This window comes from Rhinolophus sinicus, linkage group LG06 (genome assembly GCF_036562045.2).
Source record: "Rhinolophus sinicus isolate RSC01 linkage group LG06, ASM3656204v1, whole genome shotgun sequence".
NCBI classification, from domain to species: Eukaryota; Metazoa; Chordata; class Mammalia; order Chiroptera; family Rhinolophidae; genus Rhinolophus; species Rhinolophus sinicus.
This window is the reverse complement of record NC_133756.1, coordinates 133,831,477-133,844,161: the sequence shown is the minus strand read 5'-3', so window position 1 is coordinate 133,844,161 and position 12,685 is coordinate 133,831,477. Positions and strand designations below refer to the sequence as shown.

Genomic DNA, 12,685 nt, shown 5'->3' with positions numbered 1-12,685 from the left:
GAATTTCCTCAGTGCCCGCTGTTGGCCAGGCACCACCGAGGCTGAGGATCTGTGGTTAACATTGGTTCCTACCCGTCCTGGAGTCCCTGACCCAGTGAAAGAGGTGGAGATCGGATACATAAACACAACTACTTGAGTAATTGTGAATTATGAAAAATGTTATAAGGAAAAACACAAGGAGTCTGAGAGATAAACATATGCATTGACATAATTTAGATTGTGACGATGGGGGTGGGGGACTCCCAGCAGTCAGGCGAGCCCTTTCTGAAGTAGTACCCTAAAGAACGAGAACAAACTTACTAAGGGAAGAGTTTAGGGAAAAGCGTGCCAGGCAATAGGAGGAGTGTAATAGGGCAAAGGCCCTGAGGCAGGAAAGAGCTTGGCTTTGGAAGCATTCACCCAGCAAGTATTTTATTTACTGGGTGCCACCACCTGCCAAGGTAAGATTTTGTGCCCTAGGAATACTACACTGAATAGGAACAAGTGCACGTCATTAACTTCTGGGAGCTTATGTTCAAGTACATTCTAATGCTTTCTAACATACTCCAAGAGGTACTGAAAATGTAGCACGCACCACATCCTGGGCGACTGCATTCGTTCTTATGATATTCCTATACTTTATTTCCCCCCATCAAATTGTAGTGGTACTAAGAGCAGTAGCAGTTAACAACTAAAATTTATGCAGCACTTACTAGGTGCTATGCACTGGGCTAAAATGCTTTGCACATAGCACTTCATTTAATCCTCACCAAAACTCTCTGAGGAAGTGACAGTTTATAGTCTCAATTTTACATGAGAAAACTGAGGCACAGAATGAAAAAGAAGAGAGTCCAAGATCACCTGGTGAGGAAGTGGCCATGAAGGATTCCAGGGAGCCTAAGGGCAGAGCCCAGGTTTTTAACCACTTTATGCCACACTGCCTTCCGAGGGGACAAGTCCAAGGACATGGGACGTTCCTGCATGCCCAGCAGCACCTAACACAATCCCTACACACAGTACATTCTCCTTCCATGCTGCTGGATGATTGTTCCCCAACTCCAACCCTAGAACAGCTCTAGCCTGGCCTCTGGGTGGGACCCCTCCCCACTCTGATTCCACCAATGGCAGGGAAAGGGTACATGGCCCTGGCCCAGGACTGTGGCTTGAATCCCTCCTCTAGAAAGAATAATCACCCCACCATCACATCCCCACCACTCGGTCCAGGGTGGCAGCCTTCCCTGCGCTACTCTGTATAGCGGGCATCTGCCCTGCAACATGACTGGCTTTCAGTTCACATCTCCTTAACAAACCCTTCCTAAGGCATGTGCCAGAGCAGGTGGTGGCACCACTAGGGGTCAAAAGATGAGAATGTCCAAGCCTCTCTGTTCCTAGAGCTTACAACAGAAGGCCGGCAGGACGGCCGGCCACATGGGGATGTACAAAGAGCTGTACCCTCCTCTTTGCTCTCGATGCTTTTGCCAGTTGTTCTCATCTCAAATGGCACCACATTTTGGAAGGGTTTTCCTATTGCCCCTACCTGGAAGACCACTTACTCATTCAACATCCAAGACAGCAGGTGGGAAAACAGCCATACAGGATGGAGGAGGGGCCTGGAAGACTGGAGAGTTCACCACTGAAGGGCCAGGTTCTTCAGGGGCCACAGAAGGGAGGTTAGTCCTCTGAGAGTGAGAGGCTGGGACCCAGGTGGGACCTGAGCAATGGGGAGGTGGGGCACATGGTACGATGGTGCTTGGAGTCTGACTTTGAGTTCAAGTGCTGGGTGTGGCCACGCCTTTGCAGTGTGTGACCCTGGAAGAGGCTGTGTCACTTCTCTGAGATCATTACCTTGTGTACAGAACAGGGGCTGTAACAGATGGGGGACTCCAGAGGTGCTGAGAGTAGTCTCAATGAGCTAAATGTGGAGGTACTCAATAAACAGTGGCCCTTTTGTCACCAACTTTCCCACCTCTGAAAATCAACACTTGAGCATTTATCCCATTTGTGTCTTGCATTAACACGAAGAGGGTACTTGTCTTTCCTGCTGTTGGGCCACAGCCTCTAGAAGGACACTGTCCTCGTCACACTCATCTCCCCTGCCGACCGAGATGCTGAACTGGCTGAGGTCTGAGCCCGTCACAGCAGAAGTCATTACCAGCCTGAGCATCGCCACCTGCCCCTTTCTTGCCGGGCACTGCGTCCCCACACAGACATTCTTAGCTCCCTTAATCCGCTGAGTTTGCATTACCCATAGTTTACAGACCAGGAAAATCCAGGAGGGAAGAGGTAAAGTAACTTGTCTAAAGTCACAAGCAGCAGCAACCAAGCAGGTGGGCAGAAAGGGCCCCCATCCCGGCCCCCAACCAAACCCTGTCCTACATCCAGCCCAACACTCAGAGAACATCCGGGGAGCTCCAGGCTCACGCAGGGCCACACAGGACAGGAATCCTTGCCACAGAATTCGGGATTTTATTTCCTTGAGAAACAAAAAATAAACTCACATGGAATTATCTCTCCCTCTGCCACCCCGGACCCCGTATATTTTATGTAAAAAGTCACAGGCTGTGAAAATGAGGAGTCTTACCATGTGCCTTTTTAGCATCTTGGCATCTGGAACTGGAACCTTCCACAGAACTGAGAGGAAATATTAAATGACCAAGGACACAAATGGATAGGTGAGTGTGTGGGAGAGAGACATGTGTTTGTTAAAGTCCTTTGCCACCAATACTTTCTAAAAATAAAATGCTGAAAAATATAAGAGGAACTGCTCTGAAACTACAAACTGTATTCAGAACACAGTCAATTTCTAGTTCCTGACATGAACGGAGGAGGGAAGCAGAGGGAGCAGTATTCCAGAGGAAATTAAGAAAGAAGGTAACTTCTGAGCAAACTACCCATTTTCAGGCAGTGAAAGAACATGTTCAGATAAAGTATTTCCACGCCACTGTCACACTCACCCTTCAAGCTGGGTCTAATTACTCTAATTTTCTGGACGAGGAGGCAGAGACCTGCAGAGGCTGATACACTTACCCAAGGATTTCACAGAGTGAGAAGCTCAACCCTGACTACAAAGTCCACACCTTCTACTGGACACGGCAACCTGGTCTGGCTGCCCAATGGGACTCACCAGCTCCCCTGGAGAAAGCCAGTCAAGAGACTGTCCCATCTCAAGCAGGAGGATTTCTCTTCTCAGCACTGAGCGCAGACGCCCAATGCTGGATATCTGGGCATGTGTGCCCCCTGGAGGGCAGCCTCAGTGCCCCTCAGCGTCCTTGAGGAAAACAGTCGCTCACAGACGCAGGGCCTCCCATCTCTCAAGGACTGTTCCTCTGTGATGCGTCTCCTCCTTCAACTAGCGAAATGAGGCTGTTCCTTAGGCTTTCCAGACCATAACGCCCTTGTTCCTTAGATGTACTGCTTTTTAGCCGTTTCTCAGAGGCTTTTCAAATATGGAAACGTAAGCAGGTAACCTGTCCTTAACCTGTTTTCGGTGACCTGCTGAGCCCCTTTTCCTGCCTCTCCATGCCTTCCCTGGGGCACTGTGTACCGCCCTGGTTCAGGAGAAAGCAGCATGTGAGGAAACCTGAATGAGCCCCGGGGAAGGATGGCAGCACATCCATCTTTCCATTGCCTGAGGCTGCTCAGAGAGGAGTAATGGCCCTTAGCATTCCTCCGAGTGGCACAGGGAGGAGGCTGTGATTTACATGGATCCAAATATTTGGAGATGCTCCCTGGACAGGAACAAAGGGATGCCACTAAAAATCCATTTAAAGAAAACATCTCAACAGGGATCTCAGTACCTATTGGTGCAAATCTGCACTTATTTTATTCCAAGACCTACTCTCTTAGTTCTTAATCAAATATTTTAAACTCAGGTTGCTTTAGAGCAAAAACAACCCAATGAATATTAAACCTTTTGTGTCCCTGGAAAATACCGCTCTGATCTTAATCAAAATACATGTATTCTAAAACCTTTTCTGATGTGATATTTGCTAGATGAAAGCAAAGAGCTGGTCAAAGGGGGGAGGGGGGCATGCTGGCATTAACCAAATTCAAGTGTATCAGAGAGGAAATCATTTGTAAATCCCAGGTGTTAACTCTATATCAATGCGGAAAATAGATTGCAACTCCAGCTTTGTGGGGAGACAACAAAGACAAGGAGATTCTTCCCACGCAGTGTTTTGTTGGCTCAGCGTGCACCTTAGGAGCAAGTCTGCTCCTACCTGGCAAGTAAACAGAAGAAACATACTGACTTACTGATCTCTTGATCTCTCTCCTCCTCTCTCTCTCCTGCACTCCCTCTCTGCCTCCATCCTCTCCCACCTCTGAAGTAACTCCAATAACCTGCCTGTCCCTTGAATAAAAAGACCTGGTGATCAATGCCTTGGTTCCCCCACATTAGTGTCTAAGGATATCTGGAAGCGTGGCCGTTATTGATGCTATGAAATTAGAATGAATCTAAAAAGCAGTGTCCACGAGGAAAGGCAACCTGGTAGACGTTACGAAATTTGGCGAATGGTAGGGGGTAGGGAACACAGGCTGCCTGGGGGTTTCTAACTTGTGTCTAATTACTGATTAAACAGTGACCCCTCTGGGGCAGCGTGCCTTAGGGGTGTTTTTTGTTTTTCTTTTTTTAACTTTCTTAGTCAGGTTTAACATTCATATACTGAAGTACACAATCATTAGTACATAGCTTAAATAAATTTTATAAATTTAACATACTTACGTAACTACCACTCAGATAAAGATACAAAACGTTATCAGTACCCCAAAAACCTCTGTGCCCCTTTCATTTGGGTAGTTTTTTTTTCTTTTCTTAACAACCACCACAACCCATCCTCACTCCCCAGCAATAATTAGAAATGCTGGCTAAAATGCAAACTCAAGAAGTCACAGGTAATCCCAGAGGCAACATCTAATATATTGCATCCGGCAGTTAATGCTTACATTTCTGTGGGACAGACTCACTCCCATACTCTGATACAGCCTTTTTTTAGCCCTGTCCTCAAAGAAAAGATACCGTTGAAAGCAAAGAGATGTCTAAAACAGCTTCCATGGGTACAGAGTGAGAATCAGCTGAGAAAGTTATAAACGTGGAGGGCAGGGAGAGAAAGAAGCGGGCAGTGTCCATTCTGCCCTCCCAAGGTACCTCTGGGAGACTGTTGAGATCAGGGTTCACCTGAGGCCATCGCCCCCACAGGCGGGAGGGACCCATCAGGAAAAAGATAACAGCCCACATATGCCAGTGCCACGACTGACCAGTCCTGTGCTGGTCAGACCCAGCTTGGAAGCAGTTGTGAGGACGGCACCTGGTTTTTTAACTAGTACAATGGGCTGACCAGAACCAACCCCTTTGACCACTAAGGAATGCTGTGAGGACAAGTGAGTGGGCCCTCACAAAACTGCTTTGAAAGCAAATATAAAGTAACACTATATTCAAAACATAAAATCTGAGCGTTTAAAGTAGGGGTAGGAAAGTCAAGTGCCTCGGGGCCTGGATGCCCTGGCCATAGAGGGCGGATACTTGGACAAGTGTTGACTGTTACCATGTGGAGACTGTAGGTTTAAGGAGGCTTTTTCTATAGAAACCAGGTCATTTTCATGTAAAATAACACACTTCAGAAAATTTGACATGGAGTCCAGTTTTATATGGCCAAAGGAATACTATGGGCCATATAAAACCCATCGTCAGGAGGGTGCGACACAGATTGACAGTTCTCAACCCCTGGTCAGGCTGTACTGGTCTTCCCATCCAGGGCTCTCCATCTTTGTTCCCAGCCCATCATGCTCGAGGGATCGGAAACATGTCTGTGGAGGGCAGTGGGTCACAGGGGCTAAGAGGGGACACACACTCCAGGCTAAGGACGGCCAATTGAGTCCAACATTCTATGTTTGTAAAAAAACATGATGAAACTGAGGTCTGGGCAGGAAACGTGGTTTTACCACGGCCACCACCTGACATGTGGGACCTCCCCACTCCCATGTCCAGCACCCTGCTCCCTGCAGGAGAAGCCGCAGCTGGGGGACAAGATCACAGGCAGCGGGCAGGAGGTTGGGCCTCACCGCATGGACCTGGGGATTCTGCTCCTGCCGAACAGCCCTGCGGCCCACAAGCCCGAGGTGCTCCGCTGGCAGGGCCTTTGGGGGAGCCTGGGCAGACGCTGTTCCTTACCTGGACATCCAGGTTTTTGCGCGAGGAGGCAGGCGTGTTGGCATAGGAGCTGATGGAGGAGCTGGTGTTGATGTCATCAGTGCTGAGGTTGTCTATGGTGTCGCTGATCCCGCTACTGACGGAGCTGCTGTCATCCCAGCTGCAAGACAGACACACACTTCCTGAGCCCCAGAACCCCAAGCTGCGCCAGCTCAGGCTGCCAGCTCAGGCTGACGCACAGACACAGACACAGACACACACCGTCCCAGAGGCTGCCGGGGTCACATAGCCCCAGGCAAAGCTCTTGTGCCTCTGAGGTGACTCATCTTCACGGGGGGCCATCCGTCCTTGCTGGTTTGGACTGGCAGCCGGGTGAAGTGGCTTCCCTGAGCAGAGGTGGCTAAAGACCCACCCATCCTCAACTTCACCTTGGGAAATGGATCAAAGTCCATGGCTACTTCCCAGGCCTAGCGGCAGAGTGGGAACAGGGGGTTTGGAGACTAGACTTGAAGGTAGTGAGATAAAGAGCAACAGCACGACTCTCCCTGGGGTCAGAGTGAGAAGAATTTTCATGGCTGTATGAATCCTCTGGACGCCACTCCTGGAATGAAATGCCAAGGGAAGGAAAGCCACAAAAGGCAGCAGAAACCTGTCAAGTCTATTGGTACCTCTCACTCTAACATCCCAGGATACATCTAAAATAGAATGCTTCATTTCCCAACTCTCCAACCCACTGAGACCCACCCGCCACCTACTGCTCAAGTCAAGTCTCCAGGCAATGCTTCTTGCTCCTCCTTACCATCTCACACCTCCCAACACCACCAAGACGTTTATTTAATCCACCATCTAGTCCAACCATCTCTACTTGCAAAACGCATCCCAATGTGCACAGCTCTCCAGCTTTCCCACCACCCGCCAGTTCAAGCTGCTATCAGCTCTGCCTAGGTTACGGCCAATAGGCCAGGTGGGCTCCAGGTTGTACTTCCACTCCCTAACAATCCATGCTCCCCATGGCAGCCGTATCTGAAACATAAATCAGATCCTGCTGCTCCACTGATAATATCCTCTAGTGGCTTCTTGGGTACTAAAAACCCAAATCCTCACCCTGTGACTGGGCCTCCCCCTTCAGTCCTGTCTCTTGCCTGTCTGTGTATACTCACTGGCTCTGGTTACACAAGCTTCCGTTCCTTCTAAGCCAACATGATTCTTGTGTTTGGGGCTTTCCATTTGTGGTCCCTCTTCCTGGACACTTGTCCCTGCCTCATTTTCATCTGAAGTGTCAGCCCCTCAGAAACGCTGCCTGACCTCAGAAAGGCCTTCCCTGGTCCCTCTATGTACAGTGCCCACCCCTCCAACCCCGCTACCCACCAAGCCTGTTGCATTTTCTTTTGTTTGGTTGCAGGGTGGCAGGTACAAAGCAGGTGCTCAATAAATAAGTTTTGATTTAAATTCATGGGGCTATAAAGTAAGCTTCTAACACTGCCACCCTGTTATGTTCTACTTCATCTAGTGGAAATGGATGCGTACTATTGTGTAGGTGGAGAAACTGAGGCAAAGGAAGGCCAGACTGCTAGGAAAGGTGGAGCAGAAACTGAACCCATCATTTTGACTCTACAGCCACCCTCTTTGCTGTGACACAGGCGGCATTCCATTATGCCAATTTTCAGTCCACATGGGAACCTGCCCCGGCCCACGCCCAAGGACGAAGCCAAGGCTTGGGAGGCCAGGCACCACCACGTAGGTTCAATGTCACACAGCAGGAGTGGCAGGGCCAGTCTCTGTTCGTAGCTGGGGCTGTCTGACAACAACACACTGAGCTAAGCACATCACCCCACCCTTCGCCTTCCACGTGAGTCTTGCCTGCAAAGCAGTAGCCTGATGTTTCAGAAACGCCGGTGGCTGAGCCTCCCACCCCCACCCTCCATAACTCAGAAGAAGTTCTAGTTTGTTCCACCAGCTTGTAAACATGAGCAGGATGACAAAGGCTTACGGAAAACCCTTTAGCACAGCATTGCTATTTGGCTTCCAAAAGCCCACCCGGAGGGTCCCACAGAAATGCAGGGAAACTGTGTGATGGTGTATCCCAAGTCTGGAGCACAGAGCCAGGAAGCCTGAGGGCTCAGAAAGGGGGTTCTGTGGATAAAATCACAGGGTCCAGAAGGTCCAGAGGGTCCCAGGCTCTCGAGTCCCAGCAAACGTCACTCAGATGATTCCACTGCTCTGCCCGGATCTCCCATCTGGTTTCAGATCCTGGTCTGCGGCCTTTACAAATCCTCCTGCCCACCCTAACCATCTCCTACTCTGAAATTCCACATCAACACACACATTTCTATTCTTTTCGATACGCCCTTACAATTTCCTAGTCATTCCCTATAGAAAGGCCTTCCCGACCTTCCAAATCTATGCAGGGCCCTACCTGCCTGGTGATAGCAATGAAGTGCATCCCATATGCAGGGCATCGTGCCAGGTACTTTAAATACATTATACAGTTCACACCTGCACAGTTCACACCTGCACAGTATCTATCATCGTCCTCATTTCACAGACGAAGAAATCGAGGCAGAATGAACAAGTATCGTGACCAGTGCTTTTCAGTCAATGTTGCAATTAGGCCAACGTGCAGACTTGTCTCATTTCAGAACATGTGCTCCTTCTAGCCTGTGTCACGCTGCCTGTCACAACAGTGGCTATTCACTGGAAACTTGCCAGGTGCCAGTTATTCAACACTTGCACATATTCTCACCCCCTCTCGTATACACTCATCGATGGCCTTGCTCCCTCATGAGGACACGGTCATCGTGCAAGGTCGTTCTGCAAAAGCGTGGCAGAGCTGGGACTGAAATGCTGCCTGATCCCAGGCAAAGCCCACCTTTCCTCCTCCCACCACCTGCAGGTGGCGCTGCAGCCGGGTCCCCCTCATTTTGTGGGCCGCCTCTCCTCCATCCAGGTACACAGTCAGTGCTTATTAAACACCTCTTGACTGAACTCATGTGCAGGAGAGATGGGGCAAGTTCTGATGCGAACTCACCCCCAGCAGCGGATTCGGAGCTCAGCTCCCTCGCCACTTTATTCTTTGACAAGTTAAAACTTCTGTGCCTCAGCTTCCTTACGGGTGACACGTGGACGTTATCACTTAAGATGGCAACTATGTAAGGTTCTGCTGAGGAAAGCATGCCATAATGAATGGAAAAAGACTCAAATCTGTTCTCACGATGAAAAGAAAATCCCTTGAGTCTTTAATTGCATCTGCTCTGTGGAGTTAGGAATTTCATGTAGCTAAAATTTCCTATAATCCGATGAAGAAGAAAGAAGGCTGATGGGAGAAGAGTGTGGCTGGAGGGAGGAAGGAGCAAAGTCAGTAACAGATGCCCATGGATCCTGGCCCCGGATTTTGTGCTTTGAAATTGTATCTGCTCTTCCCCTGTGGCCTTTCAACACCAAGATATTATTCCAGTGGAGCACGGAACACTTATTGCACACGACTCTCCCTCACACGGTGCCCAGAGCACCGTGAGACTTATCTCGAGTTGACAGGAAATCCTTGTAACTGAGCTGGTCTAGAATGGGAGAAGCAGTGATCTACCCCCAGGGAAGAGTGGGAGTGGGAGACACTAGCGATGAGGATGAAGGGGCAGTGACACTGAAGAAAACCCATGCTGAGCACGAGCTGCCTGTGTGCCAGAAACCAAAGTTTCCCCGGCACTCAGAAAACCATCCATGTCTCCTTCACTTCTGGATCTTCTGGGACATTGGCAAGTATTCCAGATTTAAAAATCACTGACTTCCAACTTGTCCTTTCCCCCAAATTCAGGGTATAAATGGTCATGAGCCACCATGATTAGGTCTGTGAGTCATCTTGGGAATGATGTATTTTAAGGAAAACTAGTTCCACGAGATGCTCTGTGATAACAATACTGCTGACCTGACAAGGGAATGTGGAGTGTGCTCTTAGAGATTGATATTGTACATGTCCATCTTAACGATTGTGAAGTCCTGGAATGGTCACTTTAACCTCGCCTAAAATAGCATTTCCTAAACTTATATGACCACACAGGAGATGCTGAGAAGACTGAACGCACGACTCTGTAAGACATACAACTGAAGCCCAGAGCTGCCAGCAGTCACTTTACCCTCAGCTGCCTGAGAAAGCAACTGGCACACAGGGAAGCAGAGTCAAGAGGCCTGCCATCACTGAGCTCCTGCATCCAGCTGTACCCACAGACCGAGCACCTCCAGGAGACCAAACTGTGAGATCTCGTGCATTCCTTTCTTTTGTTCAAACCTGGTTTGCTTAGGTTTTTGTCACTTGGCATATTTGTGCTAACCAGTGCGGAATTGCAATTTGTAAAATTACTTCAGATATGTGGCTAAGAGTCAGGCAGGAAAAACATGGAAAGCATGCTGAATTCATTCAGGCAGCAAGGACATTAGTTGAATCCAATCAAGTGGCAAAGGAAATGAGGTACAACCTGGGAGGAGGACAAAAGTCCACTGACCCAAGTCAGGTGAAAAATGTTGAAAGAGGTCACAAAAACTGAATACGATTGAAACTTGAAAGAAACCCAGAGGATCTGTGTTTACTGCGTGGCGAAATGAAATTCCAGCTCAGAGGCGAAAGGGATCCCAATGACATAGCAAAAAGAATGACAGAGCATTCAGCTACGGCTCTGGAACAATCATTCTGGAATCTGAGGTGACCATTCCTGCATATCATGGTCTTGAACCTGATTGAGAAAAACTATACGATGGTCCTGGACCCACCTGAGATGATAAACCTATTACCCTTAGTTGGGAGTAAGTTACTTTATAGCCAGAAAAAGGTTTAAAAAGATGGAGATGATAAAGTAAGTCATAATATTAATACCTAAGTTTAGGATGAAAGCTTTCTGATAACTAGGATAATCTCCGTATATTTATAGTATTTAAAAGAATAGATGGCATATTAGAGAATTTGAAAAACAGTCTGTGATTTCGATTTTAAATGAGTACTTATTTCTGACTTGAGATTTTTAAGATGAAAGATTTGAGAATTGGATTCATACTGTAAAAAGAATGGGAGTGTTTAAGATAATTTACAACATTTGTAACTTTAATAGATTTGCAGGAGTTGTTCAAGTGCTTAGAAAGATTTTGCTTGTTAGGCTGGTAAGTCTACCCTGTCAGATATTTGAAGAGCCTGAGGAAATCAGGTATGTTAAATTTATGAATACAGTCTGAATTATTCAAGAAAGCAATTATCTAAGCTTATACACATTACTAATTGTTTAATTAAATTCAACTTGTTAGGCGGCCGGATGGCTCAGTTGGTTAGAGCACGAGCTCTCAGCAGCAGGGTTGCTGGTTCGATTCCCACATGGGATGGTGGGCTGCAGCCCCTGCAACTAAGATTGAAAATGGCGACTGGACTTGGAGCTGAGCTGCACCCTCTACAGCTACATTGAAGTCTAAGAACTTGGAGCTGATGGGCCCTGGAGAAACACACTGTTCCCTAATATTCCCCAATAAAAAAAAAAAAAAAATTAAAACTTCAGTAAATTAAATAGTAAAACCTAATTAACTCCAAGGAGCTCTTTTTGGGTGCAAAAGCATTACTGAGACATTTAGAAAGATGAAAGGATATTTCATTTTCTAAAGGAATAAATGATTTTTTACATGAATGACCAGAAAAATAAACGAACCCTAAAGAGCATCTCCACTCTTCACCAGTTTTTCCCACTCTGGTATCCCTTCGCTCTACACTGAGACTTCCAAAGCTACTCGCAAAATCTTAGTGGAACAGCGTTGTGTTCAACAGCCGTGGGAAACAAACAGAAGAACCCCAGGGCCTCCTCTAGCCCTAGGGTCTGTAATAGGAAACTAAAAGGGATATGGGACACAGAGCTTGGCTGCTTTCCCCTTTTTTAAAAAATTTCAAGACGCCATATCATAGACACGCCATGTAAATTTGTTGGCTGAGATAGCTAGAGAAATGACAAGAAGACGCTTCCGTTCATTCTTCTTAATCACATCAGCACAAAAGCATCATTTCCCAGCCAGATCACAGCCACGTACCTTTTTCTCTACTCAATAAAATGTCATCCATTGGTCCTGTCAGATAATAGCTCAGCTGGAGTTATAAGTGATTAGATTTGAAAATGACATTCACCTACTTTTAGCCAATGGTAGGTAGAAGGAATTCCATCAAACATTTGCTTTTTTTTTTTTTTCTCTCAAGACTCCTAAAAATATTTTTGGACCCTGAGCCAGGGGCCTTGAATTCATTTGTTCCTGTCATCCAGTCAGCCAACGCCCTCTACGTGGCAGGCAAGGCAGTAGGAATACAGCGATGATTCAGAGCTGTCCCCGACCTGGACGGCAAAGCCAGTGGACGCGACAGACCAGAACACACAGCTCAAACACAAATGAAAACGTACAATAGGGAGACGAGCAAAGGGCTCCGAGTGGAAACTGCAGTGGTCCCAGACATCAATTTCAGTTTTCAGTATCTCAGGCCCCCAGCCAATTCCCAGCACAAGTTAATCGTCTGGTAGCTAAAGCCCAGGGCCACCAACGCTGTTT

General features: G+C 47.6%; 1 protein-coding gene across 11 annotated transcripts in view; it reads right to left on the bottom strand.

The window, feature by feature from the left end:
• The window catches only part of NAV2 (neuron navigator 2), a 717,995-nt gene that overhangs the window by 67,431 nt on the left and 637,879 nt on the right, over positions 1-12,685 (bottom strand). For all 11 annotated transcript variants that reach the window (XR_012497554.1, XM_074336128.1, XM_074336129.1 and 8 more), the window contains one exon: positions 6,149-6,287. Coding sequence is in view for 10 of the 11 variants with exons in the window: in XM_074336128.1 (XP_074192229.1) it covers positions 6,149-6,287 (139 nt within the window). In the remaining variant the exon portion in view is untranslated. The remainder of the gene's footprint in view (positions 1-6,148; positions 6,288-12,685) is intronic.